Consider the following 27,548-nt stretch of genomic DNA (forward strand, 5'->3'; position numbering starts at 1 on the left):
TAATGACTTCCTTATTAAATGATGGTTTGAAATAAATTGTGACCTAACGTTTAAGAGATAAAAGAACTACACTGATGAATTTGATTTACTGTTTTTGTTCTCTTCTCCTAGGTCCTGGGTCATACCCTGTGCCCACGCACCGACCTTGGCCTTTCAACCACCCCTGGGCTCAGAACCCGGCTGTCACCAACAGACCAGAAATCACAGCTGAAACAGTGAAGCCCACGCTTACAGCTTCTCGAACAACAGGAAACACCAGATTTACACTCTCTAAGCCCCACCTGTCTCATCATAATCAGAATCATCATGTGGATGGCGGGAACCAAGCCAGAGATCAACTGTTTCTATCAAGGCTGAGGAACAGATACAGACAAGTATGATGAGGGGTTGTCATGTGGATTTGCAGTATGTCTATCTTAATATTCATAATGTGCTTTAACAAACAAATTGACAAATCATAGAATGTAGACCAATATACTAAAACTTCATATGTAGACAGTTGTTGTTGATGGTATCAAAATGTCCATTGACTTTGCCAGTACATTTGAGTGTGACCAAGAGACTTTTGTCTTTTACAGCACTGTGTTGGATAAGCAAGTGTAACTGGTGTGGTAGAGGGTGGTGCCAGTCTGTTCAGCTCCTATATCCCTTTTCAAAGCTACATACTCCCCAGCAGCTGGCTGATAAAGCTTTTTAGCACATTGTTTTTATTTGACACTTTACTAAGGACAAGATTAGCTGCCATCATTAACAAAGTTTTTATCAGAAGCAGGCAGATTCTGCCATCAAACAAGATCTGATTAGCTTACTGGTTCAAGGTTTTCTCAGGAGTTGGTGAGGACCAAAACGCAGCTAAAAGCAGAGAAAAAAGGAAAATTGATTAATACTATAATAATTGGTTGTTTGTTTATTCCAGGCGCAGCTCGATCGCATCGCTCAGCTAGGGAGGATAGTGACACCCAAACCTCACACTAGCTACCACAATCCTCCATTCCTCATCACACCAAAACCTAACCCATCTCCACACAGACCATATGCCTTTAAATCACCTGCTCCCACTGCTTCTTACACTTACACCTTGCAACCTCAGAAACCTGGTAAGCCTTCATCATCATCATTCTCTGGTTTCATCCCGACCCCTCGTCCTCACCATCCCACCACCCCTGGGGTTTTGTATGGTGGTCGTTGGCCTGTTGGGGGTAGGTGATCTATTGGAAAAAGGATATATAGTTATAATGCAAAATGAGCAGTATAATTTGATACGATTTAATGATGATACTATTTTTTGGTGTCTGAATGTGTCTTTGTAGCAGGACGAATCAGCTCTCGGCGGCCCACAGCTGCACCTCCTTTCCCATGGGTGTTGGGAGCTGAAAGTGGTGGTGTGAAACCCCATATTATCACAGTTATCACAGCTAGTATGTCAGTATTGGCAGAAAGTGATGTGTTCTTGCACTGCAAAACCACAGGAAATCCTGAACCCAGCATTGCGTGGACCAAAGTCTCAACAGGTAAGGAAGAAAGAGATTTAAAAAAAGAGAAAGACAGGGCAAAAGAAAGGATTAAAGCAGAAAAGAAATGTAGAAGAATGAGACAATTGCAGGGAAGATTGATGCAGTCTATGTGTGGCTTTCACCTTGCACAGAATTTAAAGTTTTCCGTCATCGTTGTCTTCTTATTTTTTCTATTCCCTTCTCAGGTGCCACCATCCCAGCCAACACCAAGCTTGGTCCCCGTTTTGAAGTCTTTAAAAATGGAACTTTTGTCATTAAAAACATCCAGCTTCAGGATAGAGGTCAGTACCTCTGCACAGCTCAGAATAAGTTTGGATCAGATAGCACAGTCATAACCTTAGCTGTCCAGACTGAGGCGCCCAAGATTCAGCCACCTAAGTCTACAGATATAGCTGTCTACTTGGGTAAAAGTGTGACTCTTGACTGCTTGGCTTTGGGAAAACCACCTGCCCAAATTTCCTGGATTCTGCCGGACAGGTCATTTGTACGTGAAGTCGGGACTGTTCACACTCTCCTTTCTCCAATGTCTCTGCTTCAAAATGGAACTCTGCGAATTCACACTCCCAATTTCTCCAGCAAAGGGGACTATAAATGTATTGCCAGCAACGCAGCAGGTACTGATACAATTACTTACCAGCTCCATGTGGCAGCTCTCCCTCCAAGCATCAGTGAAGGAGCAATGCATACCGCGATCATTCAGCCAGGTATAGTAGGGAAATGTAAAGCCATGCAAACAAAACACCTCACAAAAAAAAATCCCCATGATATGGCTTCTTGACAAAGACAATAAAATGTTTGCAATGCCAAAATGACTAATCTAAACGAATAATGTTTTAATGATGTCACATTTAACCAGGCAGGAGTGTGTATGTCCACTGCTCTGTGAAGGGTGAACCAGAGCCCACTCTGAAGTGGACGCTCCCGGGAGGCGTCCATGTAAAGCCATCGCAGTTTCTTGGACGCAGACTGTTTGTCTTTCCCAATGGGACGCTGTATGTGAAGAATGTTTCACCACCTGATGCTGGGAGGTATGAGTACACTATTTTCATATGATTCAGTCTTTTTGTATATCAATATTGGCTAAATATCTGGTTGAATATGTGTAATCATTGTATCTTTATCCAAGGTTTGGATTTGAGTGAACATACTGAGCTAAATTAGATGTGCTTTTAAATACTTAAAATAACAGATAATCCTCATCGTGTAGGTTGGATTTGCATCTTAAACTTTATGACAAAATTGGGTATGTCTATTTAGACCGTAAAATTGAGTGTGGACAAGCATTACATTTGCAACAGACATTGTTCCCCACACAATTCTTTGTAATAGCTTTAGTGATCCTCATTTTTTTATCTGATGCCAGTATCAGGTCAGAATGTCAGTAAGTCCAATATTTTGGTAAATATCTGCAAAACTAACATCATTCCTAACATGCAGATAACATATCATACTTGTAATTGGGACCTACCACCTTTAGATTTTCATCTTCTGACTTTGACTGGCATGCAGCAATAGCTAAGGACAGTATTTTGCATTTAAAGTTAGTTGTGTTTCACTGGGTGAAGCATGTTCTAAAGTCTTAAGTGATACAAATTTGAACTGTGACTGTTGATCTTAGCTCTTAAACTGTGAGTTTAAAAAAAGTCACTGGGCTGCTGTCAATACTACCACAGGTACGAGTGTTTGGCCACGAATACTGTGGGTGTCGCCAAAAGAACCGTTGTGCTGGAGGTGAAGGCAGATCCCCCCTCATTCTCACGCCTGCCTCCTGTTCCTCTTCCTATTCCTCCAACCCACCGCCATGGTGTGCCATCCCGCCACCACTCTATCTCAGCTATGTACGGTTCTGCTGTCTACCTCCACTGTCCTGAGTCTACCGGATCCAAAAGAGGGACCATTTGGCAGTTGCCCTCCAAAACCATCATAGAGCATCGATACAGGTTACTTGCTCTTGTGAATTTTAATACATTAAAGCTTTTACTTTCCATTATATGTGACTGACTGCTTTAATCTCAACCTCATTTCTCTGCCCCATTTGCCTGCAGTCCTGAGAGACCAATTAAAGTCTTCCGTAATGGGACTCTGAGGATACTTCAGCTAACAGAGCTGGATGGAGGAAATTATCTGTGTGTCTTTCAGCGGCCCAATGGGGAGGACATGGAGCTCTTCCAGGTATGATAGGGAAAGATAATGACTTCAGGCAGGTTCATTTTGCTGCCAACTCTTTACCATGAGAGTATGTTTAATTCATATTTCATTAAGATTCTTTGCCTTGTTAATGAGTATCAAAGTCAATGTTGTAAAGAGATTTATCTACACCTCCCTTTAAGAATCATAGATGTAGTCTGTCCTCACATTTAAGATTATTATTATAATATTTCTGTACTTGGGTAGGCAAAACCTGCAACCATCATTGAGAGATCAATACCTGACTGAAGCCTGTCACTGTATTTTCCAAGCTTTAACTACAAATTTCTTTGACGTTGAATGTATTTCTTTATGTTTTTGCTTTATCAGGTAGATGTTGTAATGACTCCACCAAGAATCGAACAAGTGAGGACTCCACAGACAAGGGTCATCTTTGGAGAAAACTTTCAGGTAGGTATGGGGAGCCATCTCAAACTTTATCTATCTTTTCCACCTGTGTTTGCTTATATTCTTTTAATTTTCAGCATTTTATTTGTTCTTTTCAAATAAAAACCTGTTTGATCTTGATAGACATTAGAGTCTCATTTCCCCAAGCCATCTTAAAGCAGTATTAATTGATTTTGGTCACTTTGATGCTGTGAAATGAACACCTTATAATGTTTTTGTAGCATAAGTATAGTAAACAGGTGTATATTTACTCATCTAGCAATTACAAAACATTTTAATTAATTTGGAGTTTCTTGCCACCTATTAAGTCCTAGGTTTCATGTCTGACCTTTTAGCAGCTTAATGCTCCATTTTGTTCACCAGCCAGTTGCTACCCTCTTCAGTCTGCTGTTGGTGCTGGAAAGGTAGCATTTACTGGAGTTTTTCTGTGATGCGTGATGTGAGTTGGGTGGTAATATTCTTGGGGTTTGTCACAACAAGTGACCCCTTTCAAATGACCTAGTCGTTGACAGTTAATGTTAGAATATGATTTTTGCGGCTTTAAATCTGAATAAAAACACAAAAAAGTATGATCATACTGCTGCAGAAAGGATTCTATTATAAGAGTTGTTTTTAATCTTAATAAAACCATGATCTTCTTACACTCAAAAGAATTTGCAAAGTCTGTAATAAAACAAATCTTACAATGGACAGAAAAAGGCAAATATTGTTGAACACCCGATTTAACCACCCCTCATCCCCTCTTTGTTTCATCTTAAGGTGGACTGTGTTGCGACAGGCCTCCCAGATCCAGAAGTTTCCTGGAGTCTCCCTGATGGAACTTTGATCAACAATGCCCTGCAATCAGATGACAGCGGCCTTCGCAACCGCCGCTATGTTATTTTTGGCAATGGAACTTTACTTCTCCAGCAAATGGGCAAAAAAGATGAGGGTGACTATACTTGTTATGCCAAGAACAAACTGGGCAAGGATGAAAAAAAAGTGAGCGTCAAAGTGGGACCTAATGCTCCAAAAATAGGGTTAAAATCACAATCACTGGTGACAGTAAAGTTAGGAGAATCAGCTAAACTGAGCTGTCAGGCAACAGGTGAACCTGCACCAAAAATCATGTGGGTCTCACCAAGAAATGATGTGATATCAATGTCATCAGACAGGTTTCAGATCATGGGTGATGGGATGTTAGTACTGAAGAAAGTGAGAATTACTGACGAAGGGAAATATACATGTGTGGCACGAAATTCTGCTGGTGATGATGTTAAAAACATGAAACTTGAAGTTGAATCACAGGAGCCGTTTATCAATGGTATGAAAGGGAAGAGCACCACAAAGGTTTTGGCTGTTTCCTACCAAACAGCACTCCTGCATTGCAGTGTGGAAGGAAAACCTGAACCAAGAGTCTGGTGGGTTACTCCTTATGGCCAGACACTCCCAATGCCCTACCTGGGCGGTCGCTTCCAAGTCCACCGGAATGGTAGCTTGGAGCTGAGAGGCGTGAGGAAAACAGATGAAGGGAGGTACATGTGTATGGCTAAGAACAATCTGGGTGAAGCCTCACTTTTGGTTGAATTAGAGGTGGCATCACTGGCTGAGAAACCAAGTTTTGCTGTCCCCAATATTGAAATCCTACCAATAAGGCAAGACGGTGGGCTATTAAGCCTGGAGTGCCCCGCTCGTGGCAAACCCAACCCAGAGTTTGCATGGATTCTACCCAATGGGACGATGTTGACACCTGGTGTCAGACTCCAACGCTTCATACATCATCTGGGTAATGGAACTTTACAGATCTCTCAACCGGTTGCAAGTGATAAGGGAGTGTACCGGTGCCTCGCTAGAAATGTGGCAGGACAAGCAGAAAAACGTTATGCACTGGAGGCCGGCAGAAAGCCGATGATCAGAGGATCTACAGGTATGTTTTTTTTTAAATGTCCGATTAATGAAGCAGCAGTCTCATTAGATTGGTCAATATAAAGTCTAATAGTGTTTTAAAACCTGAATATGGCAAGACTGTGGTGAGGATTAACTTTAGCGACATACAGTTCATTTGCTCTGGTATGAATGAATATGGGTTGGTAAACGTCATGTGAGAGCATTTGGATCTGAACCCAACGAAGATTTCTGCCCAAATGAATCATACCAAAGGGGAAATCAAACCATAGTCTTAAATTTTATTCTATTCAACTACAAAGCACCAATCCATCAATTTTTGCATAAAATCCTCATACTTCTAATTTTACTTTTCCAGGTGGGATGAAGATCACTTATGGCCTCAATCTCAACTTGCCCTGCACTGTGGATGGCTGGCCCCAGGCATCAATCACATGGACCCTGCCTAATGGTCTTGTTTTGGACAAACCTCAACACATTGGCCGGGTATCTTTTCTTGCCAATGGGACCCTCCAACTCAGGCATGTCGCCACCTTTGACAAAGGAACCTACATCTGTAAAGCCTCCAACTCTTTTGGCTTATCAACACTTTCCTACCCAGTTGCAGTGATGGTTTTCCCACCACGCATCACCAGTATGCTGGCTTCAATCACAAGAGTCAGTCGGGGATCACCAGTGACGTTACATTGTGTGGCAACTGGTATTCCCAAACCAGATATTTCATGGACGTTGCCTGGACGCACAACGCTGGTTCCACATAGCCGGTTCACAGTGCAGGGAGGGATTCACATGACGGAGGAAGGCAGTCTGGTCATACAGAACCCTGTACTCATGAACTCTGGCATCTACAAATGCAACGCTAAAAATGCACTTGGAACAGACTTTAAATCTACTTACCTACAAGTGGTCTGACTGACAGCTGTTACATTTGGAAAGAATCTCACAGCGGAATTTAGACTGAATGAGGTTTTTTCACCAGGATTTGGAAATAGTTCATAAAAAAGAAATTCTGCAGAGACGTACAGCTGCCTGACTGTTGGGTTGAGACCTCGCAAAGCAGTTTCCCCTGAACAATGAAGTTTCAGATGTTGACTGCACAGTCAACGCTCAACTTTTGCTATTTGTAACTGTTCTATTTTGTTAATGTTGCAAATGTAGCAACAGAGTTTTAATTCTACATTGTGAACATAAACATCTTAAAATGCCTTTCTGTCTGCTCAAATGTTTGCTTCTTTGACCAGTTTATGTAAATTCACATTCCCCATACAACATAAACTAAAGTTTGTAAAGTTTTACCACACAGTGCAGTTTTATTTTTAACAAAACAGTGTTTGTTCTGCAACTAAAGTAACTTAAGACTATTCTCTCTTGGGATGGATATATCTCAATGTAATGCGTACCCCTTACATGATTATTATTGTCTATGAGAAGTAGAATTGCACTGAAAGATAAATATTCAGTTGCTCGTGTCACAGAACAGACACATTAAGAAACATCTACAGACCCCTGTTAAGTTGACAGCAATTACAATTCATTAAGGAGTAATAGAGTATTATATTTCTCTCACATGTGTAGGAAATATCATCAACGCTTCTACTCATGCTAATTAAGTGTCTTATTCTGAGAAAATAGGGAGCAGTGACTCAAATAGAGTGGTGTAGTAATGAGTCCTGAACAGTCAATTGACAGTTTTTGTAATGGATTTTCGGTTACCTGAAATAAGCTCTGTGGTTACCAAAGGCTTAAGATATCTACAGGTTTTGTCCAACACTGTATTAAAAAGCACTTATGTGTCTTAACAACATCACTACAAGTGGCTAAATGAGACTGCAGAGGTTGGCAGGACATGAAACGGCATCACACCGAACATGAAAACTCATCTACGTACTACTCTGTCTTTACAGGCCGACTTTAGTAGCAAACTATTTTAACTCTATCTTTATAACTTGTAGATCAATCAATTTATTGATATTGTATAAAGTAATTGTGTAGTAAGAACTTAGTGGTGAAACTTAGTGATGTTTAAAACTTGTGAATGCAGTGTAGTCTGTTTATAGCCTGATATTATCTTTTTACTTCTAGAGATTTAATTTATGCTTTGAAAATCATAAAAGTGGTGTTCATCTGTGAAAAAGATCTTAATGAATTAAACGTGTATGTATCATAAGAATTCCAAAGGTTTTTTGTTGAGGGAACCAGAGTGATGCTACAATCCCACTAAAGTACATCATTGCTACACCACTTTATCGAGCCTATCGCTGCTTTACGGTGTGCAGCAAATGAATTACTATATGTAGGCTGTCAGTGTCATTTAATCATGTCCATCATTGGGGGAACGTAATGGTGCATAATAGCTATGTTTTTAGTTTACAGTAGCTAACAGTTGAGAAGCAATAATACAGAACAAAGGTACTCACAACAACAAATAAGTAAGTGTGTAATTTATAAGAGAAAAATAAAACATTAAGTTTTGTGAAGTTGTCTTTTTTGGTCATTCGCTTCATTTTGCTATGATAAAACAGTAAGAATGAGTTGTAATACATGTTACCTTAAGCTGCTTTGAAGCTATTTTTAATGAGCACACTGTCACAGTAACAGTGATTACTGTTGGAATATAGAGCTGCTGTATGTGACACTTATTTTATTAAGAAGACATCACTTACAGCGGGTTTAAGTTGTGTGAGGTGTTAAATGAGCAATTAATGGGAGTAAAGAATGTGTGTGTACCAGTCTATGGCACTTCATTTATACACTATTCTTCACCCTTTTGTTTTTTAATCCATGGATATAATTGATTGATTTCTACATCCATATTCCTCTTACGGCTTAAGTGCCAGCTGCTGTATTTTCAGTTTATCAGGTGGCAGCCATGACCATTTTTGGCTAAAGTCAGCTAAGGAGATACCAAATAAAACATTTTTAAATTCTCATCGAAGGATGACATGATGATTTTATGTTATATTAAAAGTAGCACGCGTCTTAATTACGACAGAAACATATGAATGTTTGAGGAGAATGTGACTGTGTGTGTTTCTATGTAAATGTATGCTATATTTCCCTCATGGTTTGTCTTCACCAGAATGTGAATGTCCCACTGAGACTTGCACCCAGACAAACAGGCCTTTGACTGAGGAAGAAGGGAGCTTTGTCAGACACAAGCGTTGAGATTGTTCAACACAGCGCAAGTGTGTGTGTGTGTGTGTGTGTGTGTGTGTGTGTGTGTGTGTGTGCAAGAAAGAGATTATATGTATCTCTTTGAGAGAGAGAGAGTGTTATGTCTGTGAGGAAGAGATTGTGTCTGTGTGTGAGGGATTGTTCAGCACAGTGAGTGGCGTGGTTGGATATATGTGTATGTGTGTGTGACACTGACTTAGGGAGGGAAAATGGGACAAGTGTTTGGTATTTCTGTCTGCATTTCAGTCTGATATCAACACACAGGGAGTGTGTGTCTGCGTGTGCATTCTGTATGTGTGCACATGTATGTGCGTATTGGCTAGTTTTTTTTCTGCCACTGAGTCAAAATGGAAGCAAAGTGGCTCAAATGTATGACGGCACGTCACACAGCTCCAGTGACGCTGATTCAATTCCTAGCATTTTGTTGTTATTTTTAGGCTAGCTAGCAGGGAGGCTCTGGGGATGGTAATTTCTGTTGGTTGAACCATCACTGTCATCCATATCACAACAAGACGCTGTGGCTCAGGGGTTGCTGGTGTGATTCCCCTGGTCTGCATGTCGTAGTGTCCTTGGGCAAGATACTTGGCAGCCACCACCATCAGTGTATGTATGAATTACTGTAGGTCGCTTTGGACAAAAGTTTCTGCTAAATGTAAAATGTAACAATTATTGGATAGATTCCCGTTGGTCATGGCCCCCAGAGGACACATTCTAATGGTGTTGGCGATCATCTCACTCATGAGGTTAATAGGTTTTATTTTCGGGTCTTGAAAACTCCAAATTGTGATTTGATACAGACATCCACGTTCCCCTCTGGCTGAATAGTAAGAAGTCTAGTTAACCCATGGCCTTTCATCTACCACCACCTGGTGCCCTCTTGTTCTGGTTAGCTTATACACAGACTCCCTCTCTGTAGCCAGGCAGCTGAGGTGCTATTGATTCTGCATCACAATACCTACTTGGTCTGCATAAATAAGATTGGACAATGACAAATCACGCCTCAGCTGTGATTATATTAGAACCAACATTAGGTCATTTCCTATTGACATGATTAGGAAAGTATGCTGAGTGCTGTCTTGAAAGTAAAGACATTAGGTAAATAGTTTGTATTAATGTTGATTTTAATATAAATTCATGGTATTTTTGTTATTCTTTGTACCTTGAAGACTAATCAGGCCATACAAAATCCTTTTCATTACGCCATGTTGGTTAATGGAATGTGATAGTATTACCAGCAGATCCAGTCACATGACCAGGTAGTGTGAGAGACACTGTTTCAGTTTCTCTTTCAGCTTAAACCTTCTGCTGGCTACAATCAGGTTGTTTTTACTACCAGTACGTCTTTAGAATGTGTCTGGTGTCAGAGTGTTGACAGTGATTTTATCACTTCAGTCAGGAACTTCAGTTTACAACTGATGCATCTGTACATGGTAAATGGAGAAAATGTATTTATAGTACATTCTGCAAATGAGACGAAGACTTTGTACTTAGTGTTTAGTGCAACTTACATTGTGGTACTCAAAACGAGCCTTACTGCATTTAACATTTAACAATTACGTTAACATTATAAAGATAAAACAATAATCCTCGTACAGTTATTTTGTATTTGACTCATTGGTCTTTATGATGTATTTTAATCATCCAGTATCACTATAATGTTGCTATAAGTAGCAAACAGTGGGACAAATATGCAGATGACAGATTCTTTTCTTTATTGGAACTCATTAACATCTTGAATGTGACAAGGGGTCAAAGCTAAACATTGCTTTTTATAACTGGCCATCAGTCACAAAAGTTGATGACTAATATCACCAAATTAACTGCTAAAGCAGCTGCTAAAGTTCACTGTGCAGCTACAGGTAAGGACTGGGAGCTCGGAGCACCGAGAAAGTGTTGGTCTTGTTTACACCTCTAGCACAGGGGCTAGCTGGTTAGCATGCTAATCTCAGCATATCTCTTCAACACAACACCTAAACTTCTTTGACACAACGTCAGAACTGATTTTGATCCTATTAAAAACTGTAGTTAACTTTTTTAATGTTTTAAGCTCATATTCTTTCATGTTGCACCTTTAATGTCCAACAATGCATTGTATTTTATAGGCTTATCATGTTATTGGTGTTTTAATGTGAAAGTAGTGCTAAATACAGCTGACAGATCAATATAATGGTGTAAAAAGTACAATAAAATCCTGCGTCTGTGGGACTCAGAAGTGACCTCATTAAACTTAATGGGATTTTATAGTGTTCATGTAAAATTGCTCTCTATATATTATATATTTTTAATAAAGATTAAAAGCTATATCTGCATGAATCATTTGGGAGTTTATACTAACCTTAAAGGATAACTTCATCCAAAAATGAAATTTCAGTCATTATCTACTCACCCCCATGCTCATGTCAAGTGAAGTTTCATTGTGTTGCAGCATTCTCCTTAATAACTGAGACTTTATTTTACAATGTAGAAAAACAACTGAAAAAAAAGAAAGAAAAAGAAATGGCTAAAAAGTCTCTGGAAGCCCCAGAAATCCCAAATTGATACGAAACGACCATATTTACACACTTGTGCACCCACTTCAGACAAGGTGCTTGCTAACACTTCTTGCTAAGCAACTAAAGTGAAGATTTTTTGCTCAAAAAGGGTTAAAATAACATATTTTTAAATAAATGTTGGGATCTTGGAGCTTCTGGAGACTTTGATAACACTGTAGGAGACAGGAGAATGCCGCAACTCCATTAAGGCTCCAGAAATGTTTTGTGGACTGCGAAACTTCATTCAACTTTCCATCCGCATGGAAGTGAGTAGATGACAACTGAATTTTCATTTTCAGGTGAACTTTTCCTTTAAAGGCACTTAGGGTCATATTGTTGTGTCACTTTAATATCTTCATTTATTGTCCCTGACAGCATCACTCTCATGAAGAAAGATTGAAAATGATTTTACATGATTTTCTGGTTGTAGATTACTTCTTACATGCCTTGTATTAAAATAAAAATACATCTTGTAAATAAACTGATGTCATGTGTTTACAATGCTTCTCCCTTTAAGGCCACAGTCAGCAGCTGAAGCAGAGCCCCGTCGGTATTGTCTCATCCCTGGTCTCCTCCTCCCTCCCTCCCTTCCTTCCTCCCTCCTCCTCCTCCTACTTCTCCTCTCCCCTCCCTTCACTCATCCATCCGTCCGTCCACCCCCTCTCCTCTCCACTCACGCACACCGATTTGCGCATCGCCTCCTCCGGCATAATGACCAACGATTCCCCGGAGGAGGAGACCCGAGCTCCGGGCAGTGGCGGCGGCGGAGGAGCTGGAGGCGGGAGAGGGGTCGCACGACGGAACCGAGCGGACGACAATGTCACCATCCTGACATCCTCCATGGATCTACAGCGGGTGAGCCGGAGTCGAGCCAGCAGCAGCAACGATGCCGCCCCGAGCCTAACGTCCTCCGTGGACCTGAGCACCTCCTCCCTGGAGCTGAGCATCCAGACGCGGATCTTCAAGATCATCGTCATCGGGGACTCCAACGTGGGGAAGACCTGCCTCACCTTCCGCTTCACCGGGGGGAGCTTCCCCGACAAGACAGAGGCCACCATCGGCGTGGATTTCAGGGAGAAGGCGGTGGAGATAGAAGGGGAGACCATCAAGGTAAAGACGACGGAGGGGCTGGATGTGGAGTGGTAGTGTTTCCTCACTCCCTCCTCCTCCTCCTCCTCCTCCTCCGCCTCTCTTTTTGTTGATCAGCTGCAGCTCAAAGTCTGCCAGTGGATCACACAGGGCCCATTCTCTCATTTCATTTTCATTTTTATTTATTAGGGATATTTGTTGGGATATTGATGTTGGAGACAGTTAGCGTGTTTTGACAACAAAGGCTTTGTGTGTCCTTGTAGCTCAGAAAAAGGAAACCTGACAATGAAGCTCATCTATTCGGTCAAATGGGTGTTTTGGGGGACATCATTATGGAGAAAAGAATATATTCTTACAAGTTGGACAGTAGATGTTTTAGTAGTGTTTCCTGAATCTTCAAGAATTCCCAGCTGCTACAGGCAAACCGTATAACCTGTTTTTAATCATGTGTTTCCTGGAAAACCCATTAGATTGAAGTTACAGACCCCTGGAACTGTAAATATTCTAATTTCTGGTAAACTAAAATCAATCAGGTCATCAACAGAAGATTAACCTGCAACTATTCTAATAAACAATTAATTTCATTGAGCTGAAGATTTTCTGGGTCTAGTTTTTTTCTTTTCTTTGTGTTATATGATGGTAAGCTGAATATCGTTCGGTTTTAGACAATTGGTCGGACAACAAATGCAATAAAAAGCCATGGTTTATTTATATAGCACCATTCTGAAACAAGGACAGTTCCAACGTGCTTTACAGAGACATAGAAATGCATTAGAAATTCTAAATGTTAGAAATTCCATTGAAAAGACAATAAAAACAAACGTAGAAATACATAGATTTTAAAAAGTGTCATTTAAAAGACAACAAATTTAGAAAAAAGCAAGCATTTAAAAGACAATGTTCACTATTTTTAGCCATTTTCAGGACTAAACAATCCAATTAAAAAGATCATGGGCTATGTCAGGAGTGAAAATAATCAATAGTTGCAGCTGATTCCAGGAGACTTTGATCTCTGTCCAGCTTTAGCACCTTCAATTTATTTTTAGAACTAAAATAAAAAGGTCTTGTTACTGTATGAAATGATGGCTGCTATTTCCCCTCTTTCAAACCATAATTAAATCAACCATCTTCTGTTTGAATACAGTTTGTTACACTTCACATGAGTCACAACTGATTCTACTCAAGCAGTAGAAATGTGGGCTGTAGTAGTGTGAAGGTGTCCTGGTACTCGCTCCATTAAAATTTAACGACATCCTTAGTAAAGATGCATGCTGGCAGATGTAGCAAAATGAATTTCAGTACAGCAGTACGATGAAGCGTAATGACAAATAATTTTGTTGAACATTTTAGTTTAACATTTACTCACATCTTTGCTCAGTGAATGAGGCAATCTGTGACTGAATGTGTAGTCAGAATTCCGTCGTCTAACGTTCATACCTTCCCCCTCCTCACTCGGCCAGTAGGTGTGTGTGCAACCTCCATATCACACTTACACATATGTGTGTAGGCTCCCCCCACCTCTCAGTAGACCAGCCTGTCTGCAACCTCCAGATGCCCCCTAATGCTGACTCACAAACACACTGTGCACTACAACTATCAGGTCAGAGAACATGAATCATTGAAATACTCTTCAGAACACAGTCACGCAGTACGATGAGCAGTGTGAAGAAGTGTCATTGTCCGTTTGTTCATGTGCTCATTTAAATTCATGTAAATAATCCTACAATCTAATATAACCCTGATTCTATAAAAGCTGGGATGCTGTGTGCAGTGATTTAACACCTGCAGAATGTGACTTGTCATTGTCACTGTATGTTGCAAAACCTGTGTGTACCTTTCAACATTAATGCTGCACTAACACACCTCCACACCATAATAATAAGTAATAATAATAACCATCACAGGTGCTGGCTTTAACTTTGCTTGGGTAACAATGTGGACGGTCCATTTCCTCTTTAGCCCAGAGGACACCATGTCAATAATGTCCAAAAATAATTTACAATGTGATCTCGTCACACCACAGCGCACTCTATCTCTGTGTCAGTCCATCTCAGATAAGCTCGAGTTTAGAGACCTCAACAGCATTTCTGTTTGTTGTTAATAAATGGCTGTTGCTTTGGGTAGATGGTAGAATCTTAACTTGCATTTGTAGATGCAGTGACGAACTGTGTCTACTGACAATGTGTTCCTGAGCCCAGGCAGAAGTATCCTGTGTACAAACATGTCCGTTTTATATATATATAAATACACACACACACCTATATTCACATCATAAATGTTAAATATAAATATAATATATAATATAATATATATAAATATAAATATTGAATCAAGGAATCATGTAATATCGTATACATTCCACTACTGTCCCGGCAAATTCTGAGGGTATATTTACAAAAAAAAGTGTATAGATTTGAATGCTAAATATCTAAAAGGGTGGATGATCTGGCCAAAACAAAAAACAAAAATAATGTTGAGATATATTTAATTGCGATCATGATCCATTATCACTATTGTGATACATTTTCCCCAGTTTTGAAGTGCCCTATTGACTATAGCCACACATGAAAAAGCCTAGCCATTACTCATGTTGCATTTTTTATAGGATGTCACCCAATGAAGACCCCTGTAAAAGTAATTTGTCCAATCAGTGTAACCATCTAGTTAGCCACATAACTCTGTTGATGTATTGCATGGCTGAGGTTATAGGCTTTTCTGAAGCAGAAATCAGAGGACTTTCAAATCAGAATCTCTATTATTCACCTTAAAAGTAGATTGTGGACACATTCAAGATAAATCACGATCAGATTGCCTCGCCCGCACCCCAACTTGTCTTTGTACTGTACTAAATTTGAAAAAGGTGGAAAAGTATTTGCAAATGAATGCATTCTGTTTTTATTTACATTTTACACGTTGTCCCAACATTTCTAGAAATGTGGATCTCTGCAGTTCTTTTATACTTTGTTTTGCTGCCTTCAAAGCTTGTATGGTCATGTTGATGATATTTGTAGAAAACATCAAGATGGGTCAATAAGTAGGATTTATTATCTAGATTAAGCCTTTTCAAGTAATTAACTCTGATGCTGTACCTGTTGTCAGTGCAGTCTTTTTTCCTTCCTTCTCCTTATTTAACACATGATTTTTTTGTAAATGTATGAATTATGTTAACATGATAAATTTGCTTTAAGTGGGACCAAACATACGGATTGGTCTACTGTCCTTTCGGTCCAGGGGAAAACATGTCTTGATGACCACTGCTCATTCATTCACTGCAGCTGTAGATATTTTTGGTCCCCAGAGGATGATCCCTAATGGTTTGCTTGACCGTATGACCTTTCATGCAGGGCCACCATCAGGACACAGTTTCAACCTAGACGGAAGTATTATTAGCAGCTAATGGACAGTTTGTCATGAAATGTCATATTTATGCCCCCCAGGGTAATATGTCCTGTAATTAGTAATCATCCTAGACGTTTGACTTGAACACCATCCTCAGGACAAAATGAACGTGTCCAGCAGCATTTTAGAGGGTCTTTGTTATCCCGTGCAACACTCACAGTAGAATGTGATGAACACACAAACTGGGCTTGAAAGAAAAGCTGGAATACTGTTTGTATTTAGAGATGTAACACATCTGAGGATGAAGCATGGATTTTATTATATCTCATGTCATATATTTTGTCTGGTTGACACTGGTGGTTGTATTGTGAGCCCTGAGGGTTTACAAGCAGACAGGTGTTTCAAATCAGGCAGACTCCGGGTCGTTCGCTCCCAGACAGGGAGCTCAAATCTTGTGTGTTTATGTGTGTCATCCGGGTGGTGATTTCATTGCCTCTCCGGTGGTGCAATATGGCTTTAAGAAAAGATTATGAGTCAAAATGTCACTCACACTCACAGGATTAACATATAATATAAATCCACGTAAATAAAGACCAATTAACTACACGGATCCAGCTGAGTGACTCCTTTTCCTCTCGAGCTCTCTGGCAGGTCAATAAAAGGAGCACACAGATTGGCAACAACAAATGTTATAAGCTGCGGAGGACTACAAATAGCAGTAGACTAAGTATAGATGTGCAGAGTAAGGTGTCAAAATAATGTTCATGATTCTTAGGTTTGCGTGACAGCCGTTGACAGCCAGAATTCTGTCCACAGTTCATCAAATTGGGAACCAAACTCAGACATAGAAGCAGGCAGGTTGTACAACAAAAAATCCAGCTTCAGTGATGAGCTGATATCCGTCCAACATAGGGGAAACACAGGGAACCCAATAGGACTGAGGAACAGGCAAAGGTACAGAAGAGACACAGAATGGAAATGGTGAAACCAATGAAGACTTAAATACACGACGGCTAATGAACAAATTAAACAAAGATATATGCAGAAAAACAGTGGGAAAAAAGACAAAGACAGGAAGTGGATAGTAAAACATGAGGGTTAACTTTCAGCATAAAACAGGAAATCAGCTGAACTAAAACTAAGGACAGTGACTGAATTATTTTGGTCTGACTCAAAAATACCAAACATAATACAGATTAATTTAAATTGCCCCTTGACAAAATAGAACATTGTTTTAAACAACATCTTCACTGATGAGAGGTATATAAAGAATTCCTCCATATCATTTTTTTTTTGTGAGACAAGTTTTGTGCTCAGCTTGCTGATGAATTATTAGACACCCAGTTTTCAGCACCAAGACCGAGCTTTGATGTTCTGAGCAGCATTAAATGCAGCATTCAGCCTCTGATGCTAAGACCTCGCCTTGTCCTTTCAAATGGTAATAGCAGGTTATTCACTGGTCCTTTTTCTCCAGCGGCCTGGGCTGAGTGTTGGGAGGCGTCCATGTTGATATAGAAAGTGCTAAGCTCACAGAGGCCGCGGATGCTTTCAACCAGCTGACACTTTTACTCTGCATTCTGACATGACTGAATTTTATTTTTAGGTGAAATCAATATCAGTAGTTTCTGTTGTGCAGAGTTGGTAAATCAAGCTCTCTTCCTCTGCGTCCCTTTGGTTAAATCTGAACCATCAACTGCTGCAGCCAGAAGAGTACAGTACAGTCCAGATGTCCACCACGTGTGTCCTGGGGGAACAGGAAGTGCAGGGCAGGCGGTGTCTAGTATGTATGCTTAAGAATAGTGGAATGAAAGGGGGGGCAACAATGTAAAATGTCCTTTATCATTTATAAAGATGACATTTTTCCATAACAAAATACATGTGAGATGAAAGAAAACAGAAAAAACGGAGATTACAAAACAACAGTCAAATAAAAAATGTGTGAATCACTGCAACTAAACAGGTCATTGAACATTCAGAAATGTGCTCAAAAATATTAGGCTGATGGGTCCAGGAGTATATGAGATTAGCTGTGCACAAAGTCACACTCACAGCCAAAAGCCTGATCCACCTGAGGCTTAAGCCCAGTGGAGATAATTATGAAATGAGTGTGCCAGGAAGTGACAGTGATGCAGGCTAGTTCCACATGCTGCTTAGGTGCACTGGTTGAGGATTAAGGCTAAATCTGGAAGTATAATCCAGACAAGTGTATTATTGTGTCAGAAAGCGCTGGAAGCAGACACCGGTATATTAAGCTAGATGAATTGGCTTGTGAGTTGTTTTGTTGTCTGACAGTACTCACACTTTCCTTTAAAATATGAGAACAGAATGTGGTCAGATCAGACATCGTAGGCTGGAACAATGAGCAACACACCAACATTTGATAAACTTTCCTATATAACCTGCACACACTGTGGCAATGGATCAAAATATCGTGTTTCATCTGGTTTAAATCCCGCAATTAGGCATGAGATTTTACCATACATCAAATGCTGTATAAAGCACAGAGCACCTGCCTGAGGCCATCGTGTTACAGAGCAGTGCTCTCTAGAGGCCCTGTAGTCAGGAAGATCCTGGCACTCTTTCCTGTTGACATGGTGCAATGCTGTGTTCTGGTTCTTGTCAGGCCTTATCAGCTTGGACAAGTCATTGTAGACACATTCATATCTCTAATTGTTTCTAATCAAATGAGATTAATAAAACGTGTATAGATAAGAAGCTGGATTTTGTCACTCTGTTTGCAGCTTTAACCACCCAGGATGTTCTGAAAACCGCCAACTGCCTTCCAACTTGTACATTGTCTTAACTTCCCATCACCCAGACTGAAATACAGTCTCACCTCATCTATCTCCACAGGTGCAGGTTTGGGACACAGCAGGCCAGGAACGATTTCGTAAATCCATGGTGGAGCACTACTACCGCAATGTCCATGCGGTGGTCTTTGTGTATGATGTCACCAAGATGACTTCCTTCCGCAACCTACAGACGTGGATAGAGGTTGGTAACTGGCTCGATACAGGGTCAAATGAATGCTCTTTCTTAATGTGGTGCTGAATGTGGTGATTTGGCACCATGAGCATCATCAGCACCAGTTTCCAGTGTTCACAATGGTTCTTTCCCAGGAACTACTTATTAGCTGTGAGTTGACACTGTGATGTTGCCATCACAAAGCAAGGTTTGCATCTCTGAATGCTAATGCTGCAGCAATTCTAACAATTGCTGTGAGCAGGCCAACAAAGCCCCAACTGATCACTTAGGAAATTAATTATTGAAAGTGGTTGATGTCGTAGTGTGTGTAGGAAAAATCTTTCCAGTGTATGCTTAAAGGAGAACTTCGGTCGATTTAAACATGCAGCTTCATTGCTCAAGCTACCCTTGACTTGCGAGTACCAAAGACGCGAACAAATTTGGTCCAGCCATTACAGAGCTCCGTGAACGGAGATGTAGCATTGAACGCTAACTGCATGGGGTCAGAACTTCACGCTGTGTTTTAAGCATCTTAACATGCTCCACATCTAACACCAGAAGTTATGCAACAGCAGCAGACACCTTAGCACACAGCACTGTAGCGTGTATGACTCAAAATGAATAAAAAAGTAGTTAAAATAGTGTGTTTGTGCAAGGTGCTACTTACCTGTTTGTTGACATCCGCGTCTTCCGGTAGCTAGACCAAACTAGCGTATCCATCGAGTGTGCACTTAACAGGCTTAACAGGCTATTGTAAGGCTCATGGCTCATGACAGGTTGTAACATGGACATGTACATTATGAACATACACACGAAAATGCTGGAATACGTTTCCGTCTCCGCCAGTGAGGGAGTAAGTGCACGCTCGACGGATTGACTAGTTTGGTCTAGCTACCGGAACACACGGATGTCAACAAACAGGTAAGTAGCTGCTTGCACAAACACACTATTTTAACTACTTTTTTATTCAGTTTGAGTCATACACGCTACAGTGCTGTGTGCTAAGGTGTCTGCTGATGTTGCATAACTTCTGGTGTGAGATGTGGAGCATGTTAAGATGCTTAAAACACAGCGTGAAGTTCTGACCCCATGCAGTTAGCGTTCAATGCTACATCTCCGTTCACGGAGCTCTGTAATGGCTAGACCAAATTTGTTCGCGTCTTCGGTACTCGCAAGTCAAGGGTAGCTTGAGCAATGAAGCTGCATGTTTAAATCGACCGAAGTTCTCCTTTAAATACTGCCACTACTCTATTGTTACAAGCTCCACTATCACTGCTGTTACCTCAACTACTCTACTATAGTTATACAATTACTAAGTGTAGAAGTAGTAGAAAGTGGTTGAACTATTAAGTAGTGATAGTCAAGAATTAAAAGCAGGTCCCCAGAGTCTACCATGTTGCACAGCCATGTTTCTACAGTAGCCCAGAAGGGACACCCCAAACACTGGCTCTGAGGAGGGCAATTTGCTGCTTTTGGCATTTTTGGTGGTTGTCAGTTCAATCCGTAACTCGACTGCTAGATGCCACTCGATCCTATACACTATGACACCAAGTGCAAGTTATGAATTGCAAAGGTAGTTTAACAAGTTGTTGTAGAATTAAAATTGTAATGTGACTGTAAGTGTGACTAATGCCAAATGTATGCCATGTGAGCAGAATAGAAAGAAAGAATGGGACTTTTATGATTTAGAGACCTTCATGAACTTCACCTTCAAGTTGATTACCCCCGATGCTCACCCTATCAGTCTTTCTGTCACATGATCACAACACACAGCGGTGTGCAGGCTTGATACAAACTCTTTTTCCATTGGTTGAATAGATTCTATGAGCCTTACTGCTGGCTTATATTTATATTGAGCTGTTGGAAATTTGGCTAGGCAGCCATTTGGGCAGCAGCAGTTCTTTTCGCCAAGTGAGACATATTACAAATTACAAATTACACCTCGGAGGCTAGAGGTTTATTTTTTCCACTGAGCTGCTCATATTTTGGTCACATATCATGTGAGCATGACCGTAGTTTATAAAGTTTATAAAGCTGTCATCTGTTGTGTTCTAGGAGTGTAATGGCCATCGGGTCTCAGCATCAGTACCTCGAGTCCTGGTGGGAAACAAGTGTGACCTTGTGGACCAAATACAGGTGAGTGTGAGATCTCAGCACAGTAGTCTAAACCTTTATTTACCTTTCCAGGTTTAATTAGAATGTATGCTTTCCAGGTGCCCTCCAACATGGCGCTGAAGTTCGCTGACTCCCACAACATGCTGCTGTTCGAGACGTCGGCCAAGGACCCGAGGGAGAGCCAGAACGTCGACTCCATCTTCATGTCGCTGGCCTGCCGCCTGAAGGCCCAGAAATCCCTGCTCTACAGAGACGTGGAGAGAGAGGACGGGAGGGTCAGACTCACACAAGAGACTGAAACAAAGAGTAATTGTCCTTGTTGAGGAAAAGGAGGAGTGGGAGGCATAATGGAGGGGAAGAGAGAAGAGTAACTGTACATGTCGAGGAAGAGGAGGAGAGGGATGATGGGAGAGTGAGGCTGAGACAAGGGTCTTTTAAATTAAGTGCAACTTTTTCTGGTTTAGGAGGAGAAGTTGGGGGTTGAGGCTGACACTAAGAGCAGTGTGCTTGGGGGAAGAGGAGGATGCTTGAGTGAGGGACCGAAACATCATCAATATTCTTGTTGAGGATGAGGACTGGGAGGAGAGGGGACGGTGAAGACGGAGAGAAAAGAGGAAGCATTTATTAACAATTCAGAAATAGGACAATGTTGCCTTTTAGAGTACGGCGTCGTGTAGAAATTCCTCCATGTATTCAAACGTAGACAGACACCGAGTAAATACACTTTCACTGTGCCCAGGCAAACACAACAATATTAATATAGGAGTCATCTGGGGATCCGCAACTAACTTGATGCAAGCCTGTTATTTTCTAAACCAGCCCTGGTTTGGTGTTTTTCATCAGACAGGCCATTATTAACAGCAAACAATCTGAGGCGACGTGTTCGATACTCTTAAATCACAATCCTTCTTTTTGCTGCTTTGTCCTTATTTATTTTAATTCAAGCAGCATTTTCAAACATTTATTCTACTGCCTTAAAAAGTTGCCTCCTTCTTGAGTATTTCAAACACTTGACAAAATTTTTGTGTCTGCAACCAACTGAACACTCTGGCCGCCTCTTAAATGGAAATATCAACTATTTCAGAGGACGAATGAGACTCTTTTTTTGTCTCCAAGTCTCAATATATCTGATGTCAATATAGGTTAATCCTTCACAAGTAGGACAGTTCACTGAAAACCACTGTGAGATGATGAAAACATGGGAAAGATGACAAAAGACAATGTTGATGTTGGTAAAATAGGGAGAAAAAAAGGGAGCTTCCAGGTGAGCTTCCAGGACCTATGTAGGAAAACCTCGACGTGAAGGTTTCCTGAAAACGGACCGTAGAGGTTGTTCGGCAGCATGTCACGTATCGATCAGAGGCTGTAATATCCCCTTACCCTGATGCAGGAGTAATGCACCCTACTACAAAGAAGGAGGAGAGAGGGAGAAGGCTCCTTTTTCTCATCTAACCCTGATGTAAACAAATCTCCCTCCACACTTAACTCTTGGCAAAGTGGCTTATCCAGCTTTCCCCTTTGTGCGCAAATGCAGAAACATCCGATCCACACGACCTCGAGATAGCCAGTCGACCACAGCAATCCTACATTCTGTAATGAGGGCGTTCAGTCTTGTCTTAGATGATGTGCTCTCCACATCAATATCACTGCCTCCAGTCTCAGAGAGGGCAGGGAAGATGTAAGAAAACTGTAGCCCCTGTAGACGTAATGGATATATTGACACTGCTGCACAGCCTGAGCCTGGATGTATGCTGTGAGTGGACTTAAGTCTGCTGTGGTGTGTGTATAAAGGAGCGAGTCTAGGAGTATCCGAGCCATGGATGGTATAGGCTGCATGAAACGCTGTAGAAAGCCATATTCATTATTTACTGTGCACTGAGAAGCAGTGTGCTTTACATTAAGACAGCTCCCAGATAGGATGTGGGTAGAAGAACTCACTGTGCATTACTCAGTGTTGGAGCTATGGAGTCTTTTTAGTGAGGTGTTAGGCTGTAAGCCTCACTGTGACTCAGTCAGTTAGACATAGAGGTATACTCACTATGTTGCTTGCCCTACACTGTACATTTTAAAGTTGACTTTACTCTAAAAAAAAGTCAGAAAACTGATTACCTCATTATACCAAGTAACGTAGACTGCTAAGTGTGAGTTGTACAAGCTTAAAATGATTCATGTACTTTACCTGGTAATTTTGAAGTCATCATTTTCTTTGATTCATTTAAAGTAAGATCATTTTGGCAGTGAGTGTATTTCCAAAAGTCATACAATTCTTGTAACCTGTACCTGTAGATTGTTTTGGTGTGCCGAGATTTTGTAGATATCAGCCGTAGACATACACAGACAGCCGTCTGCCTTCTCTACAATATAATGGAACCAGGTGGCACTCTTTGAGGTGCTACATTAAAAATTCATTTGCAAAACTTAAAGGTGCCATATGTAAAAATTGGCCTCAAAACAGACAATATCCAACACAAGCAGGGAGAGGCATAACACCAGAGTAACCGCTGACTGCTGCTTGCTGCAGCCGCTAACGGTTGCTGCCGTTAGGTAGTCAGTTTGGATAAAAGTGCACCTAGTCTGGTCCGGACTGGGAGCTTGGCGCTGTCACAAGCCTCTTGTCAATAAGTAAATGCACGTTTTCTTCTGTGCCTCTTATCTCGGTAACTGAGGCATGATTTCTGGAAAGATACATTACTGCTGATTTTGAGTACCACACACTGAGTGCCATCCAGCTCCCTTATATTCGAGAGACGGCTGACATCTCTAGATCTGATATTTCCAAATCTTGTCAATTCACACCAAAACAATCCAGACTGTTGGGAAAATATGCATTTTTGATTGGGGTAAACTGTCCCTTTAACACTGTAACCTACTTTTGAGCAATGCTATAAATATATTTGGATGCCATATGCAAAAAAAAATCAGATCAGTGAGCATTTCAGACTGGTGTTCCCTCTAAACTGACAGTCTGGTGACCTAATTAATTCTTCTCATTGAGCAATTTAAACACTGTGTGCATCCAAGTGATATCCATAGAGCTATTGTCTGAGCTGTATCAGGTTTTAGGGATTTTTTATTCTGAAATTCTCCTCTGTTCGTCTTCTATCAGCAGGTTCAAGCAGCCGTTAAGGGTGAATAGAAATAACATTATTGTAAAATACCAGGGAGAGCTGCATTCACGGGCAAATCTGTGACATTCAACCCAGAGCCATAGGTTTGTAAAAAGCTGGGCAGAAGAACACTCAAAAACTGGAATAACATCCTGTCATCCATTTTCCTAAACCGCTTATTTTCTTTAGGGTTGTCAAGTCTGACTGGAGGGGCACACTCTACAACTTTCTATCTGTTAACAAACATCTATGGCTCTGTTTAGGTTAGCATAACCTGGCTAATTTAGTCGCAGTAATATATGTGAGACGACTGTACTGGCCTAATAAGAAAAAAACCCAAACATGTTGTGCCTGCATTTCCTTCATAAACTCACCAGATCTGAATAAAATAACAATTGACTTGGATTCAAATGACTGGACAAGAACGAGGAAGGTATTTAAAAGTTTATTCAAACATTTGAAATCATAAGTAATTTGTATTTTATTCAGGTCTAGAACTTAAGAAATACAAATGTACAGTGTGTTTTGCTTGCCTTCATTTTTCCATGTACATACACATACATGTTTTATTTGTTATAATAGTTTACTCCTTTTCGCTGGCACTTTGTGACTTTTTTAATAACCGATGTTTGCTCTTAAAGAGATGCCTTGACATTTGAAATTTTAGTCTGGTATTTTTATCTGTCAGGGCACAGTCATTTAATGAGTCGCACAGGGTACTGGAGCTGAAATAATTAGTCAATCAAATCATTTTCTTTTGATAATCAATTAAAAAAGTAAATTTCAAGCAAATATGCCAAAAAATCCTCTAGTTCAAGCTTCTCAAATGTGAAAATGTGCTGGTTTTATTTTCTTGATATGAAAGTTAACAATCCAAATGTCTTTGTAATTTGGACTGTTTGTTGGAGAAAACGTGACTTTGTGATTGGCATATTTCACATTTTTGATGTTTAATGAATAGTTGAGAAAGTAATTGGCAGATGAATCAAATAACAAACAACACATGACGGGGGTTTCTTTAAATGAGAGAGTACTAGTCATGTACATTACTTTCAGAGAGTGCTAGTACAGGCTAGCTTGTTAGCTAGCTGCTTTCAGCCTTCAGTTAAATTTAGGCAAGAAAACAACTGGCTTAGGAAGACGTTATGTTATGGGTACAAATCTCTACATTACTTCTGTATCTCCGGTTACAAACCTATCTACGTTACCTGAGTAACTTATGTTATGTTACGTATGTTATGTTACGTACGTGACTTAACTTCACTACGTTGACATCTGGATTCACAGTGGACATGAACAGCTGTCTCCTAAATGAAAGTCTTGCGCTTGTTTAATCCGAACTCCTCCCCATATGGACTTTTCACTCTTTATACTACATCTTCTCACCTCCTCCTTTTAAGCTGTAATCATTACTACGGTGTCTAGAGGTTGCAGCCTAACAACAGAAGTAAACAAGGGTCGTAATTAGCTGCTTTCATTTTTCATCTATATGGTTGTTTTTCTCTACCAGTGTTGACACCACACCTACACAATAACTTGAACATGACAAGCGCTCGCCCTGAAAACAAAGAAATTTCTACCTGGTCAATACTACAAATTAAAAAAAAAAAATCAGATTGAAACTCAAAATACCAAGTTACTCCTTTAACAAAAGCCTTAAGTGGTATTACTTGATTTTATGACGTTGTCATCATTTAATTGTTGAATCTGAGATGACAATGTTCTTTGGCTGTGAGTTTTTGTTATTATTGTTTTGGACTGTACCAGATTGTCTACTATTATAATGTTTCATATGTAACATTGTGGTTGTCACAATCTCACAAAGGGACTTCTGATAAAAACTGCTGAAGAAGCATCACTTGGCTCAGATCCACTTTTTTTTTGGCGACCAGCTCAGCCGCTTTTATCTGAACGTTTAAACGCCAGCTTCTGACATTATGTGCCCCCGAAGCATTAACCTGATGAAGATTTCAGTAACATGTCTGTTTTGGCCATGACTGAGGTTTACTGTCAGAGTACGTTTCCCTTCCACACACAGGAACTTCACATTTCATGTCTGTTTTTTCATTCTCTTGTTCTCTTTCTGTCTGACCTGGATCTTATTTCACCCTTCATGTGTCACCCTGTTTCTGCTGCTCTCTTATTCTATTTCTGTCCTTATCCTTGTATGGTTTATCCCTTTAAGTCCCCCAATGCCTGTCTCATATCTCATTGTCATTGCTTCAATGAGTCCTAATACTCTGAATTTCTGTCTCCATCACTGCCTCCAAATCTCAGTTTCTGCATCTGTCTGTCTGTCTGTCTGTCTGTCTGTCTCCACCTTCTGTCTACACACCTGTGGCTTGTGGCTCTTCCTTGTCTTTGGCTAGAAAACAAGCAGATCATGTGTCTATTAATGGATGTAGCAGATGAGCGCTGAATTTTGGGAGTGTGAGAAGATCAGGGAGGTAAGACAAAAGACATGCCTTTCACCGAATCATTGGGCTGCAGTATCTCCTTCTTACCAACTCTGGGTCCACCAGTGAAAGAAGGTTCAAATGGTTAAAGGGACAATATTAAAGAATTCAAGTTGAAAACATTCAAACCATAACTATAATTGTCAACAGAATGTGAAAAAATAACAGTTCTGATGGCTGTGTGTTGTGTTGTAGAGATATCCGTTGAAGTTAGCATGCTAACCAACTAGCTAGCATCCTGGGATGGGCCATGGCTCCTGTGCTAGCAGTGTAAACACCAATCTCCCCTGATGCTGTGAACCCCCAATCTCATCCACTAGCAGCACGGCTAATAGGGCTAACTGGCTAATAGCAGTTTAAGTAAGCAGTGGTAAGCGGACACTTTGGTAATATGCTGTCTCCTATTAGTTTTGAGCATGAATTCTACAGTTAACCAATTTTCACATATTGCACCTTGATTGCGTCTGAACAGATGTAATGTGTACAGGTGTCTTTAAGCAACAAAAACCTCCTTAAGGCAAGCACCAAGAAATCTTAGAGAACATGGTTACTCAATAAAATTGTTGGGTTCAAAGGTATGTTATTAATGTTGTCATGTTAATTGTGCAATATGTAAGAATTGACTGTTGATCTGTTTAATTCATTCCAACAACAAATACGGGTAACTACACCTGCGACCCAATGCAGCTACAGGTGTTCTGTTCCACAAAAGCCGGGCAACATCTTTCCATCTGGTACCTAGTTCGTCTATATAAATCTATGAACACAACACATAATGTC

At 40.5% G+C, this 27,548-nt stretch overlaps 2 protein-coding genes across 2 annotated transcripts in view; both read left to right on the forward strand.

Annotated features, from left to right (window-relative positions):
- Positions 1-8,585, forward strand: part of LOC115568236 (matrix-remodeling-associated protein 5) — a 28,146-nt gene extending 19,561 nt beyond the window's left edge. Inside the window, exons 9-18 of the mRNA XM_030395346.1 lie at positions 112-374; positions 917-1,199; positions 1,311-1,511; positions 1,700-2,218; positions 2,371-2,542; positions 3,188-3,454; positions 3,560-3,686; positions 4,032-4,112; positions 4,869-6,015; positions 6,352-8,585. Coding sequence (XP_030251206.1) covers positions 112-374; positions 917-1,199; positions 1,311-1,511; positions 1,700-2,218; positions 2,371-2,542; positions 3,188-3,454; positions 3,560-3,686; positions 4,032-4,112; positions 4,869-6,015; positions 6,352-6,905 — 3,614 coding nt within the window. The 3' untranslated portion in view covers positions 6,906-8,585. The remainder of the gene's footprint in view (positions 1-111; positions 375-916; positions 1,200-1,310; positions 1,512-1,699; positions 2,219-2,370; positions 2,543-3,187; positions 3,455-3,559; positions 3,687-4,031; positions 4,113-4,868; positions 6,016-6,351) is intronic.
- Positions 8,586-12,289: 3,704 nt separating this feature from the next.
- Positions 12,290-27,342, forward strand: rab33a (RAB33A, member RAS oncogene family). The gene is made up of 4 exons (XM_030396811.1): positions 12,290-12,808; positions 18,980-19,120; positions 21,146-21,226; positions 21,304-27,342. The coding sequence occupies exons 1-4, from the start codon at positions 12,410-12,412 to the stop codon at positions 21,526-21,528; spliced, it is 846 nt and encodes a 281-aa protein (XP_030252671.1). The 5' UTR covers positions 12,290-12,409; the 3' UTR covers positions 21,529-27,342.
- The last annotated feature ends 206 nt before the right edge of the window (positions 27,343-27,548 follow it).

The sequence above is a fragment of the Sparus aurata genome, chromosome 18, assembly GCF_900880675.1.
Source record: "Sparus aurata chromosome 18, fSpaAur1.1, whole genome shotgun sequence".
Classification (NCBI taxonomy): Eukaryota; Metazoa; Chordata; class Actinopteri; order Spariformes; family Sparidae; genus Sparus; species Sparus aurata.

Coding starts and splice junctions, on each gene's coding strand:
- rab33a (XM_030396811.1), top strand. CDS start 12,410: ATGACCAACGATTCCCCGGAGGAGGAGACCCGAGCTCCGGGCAGTGGC. Junction 12,809..18,979: donor TAGAAGGGGAGACCATCAAG/GTAAAGACGACG, acceptor CTATCTCCACAG/GTGCAGGTTTGGGACACAGC. Junction 19,121..21,145: donor ACCTACAGACGTGGATAGAG/GTTGGTAACTGG, acceptor GTTGTGTTCTAG/GAGTGTAATGGCCATCGGGT.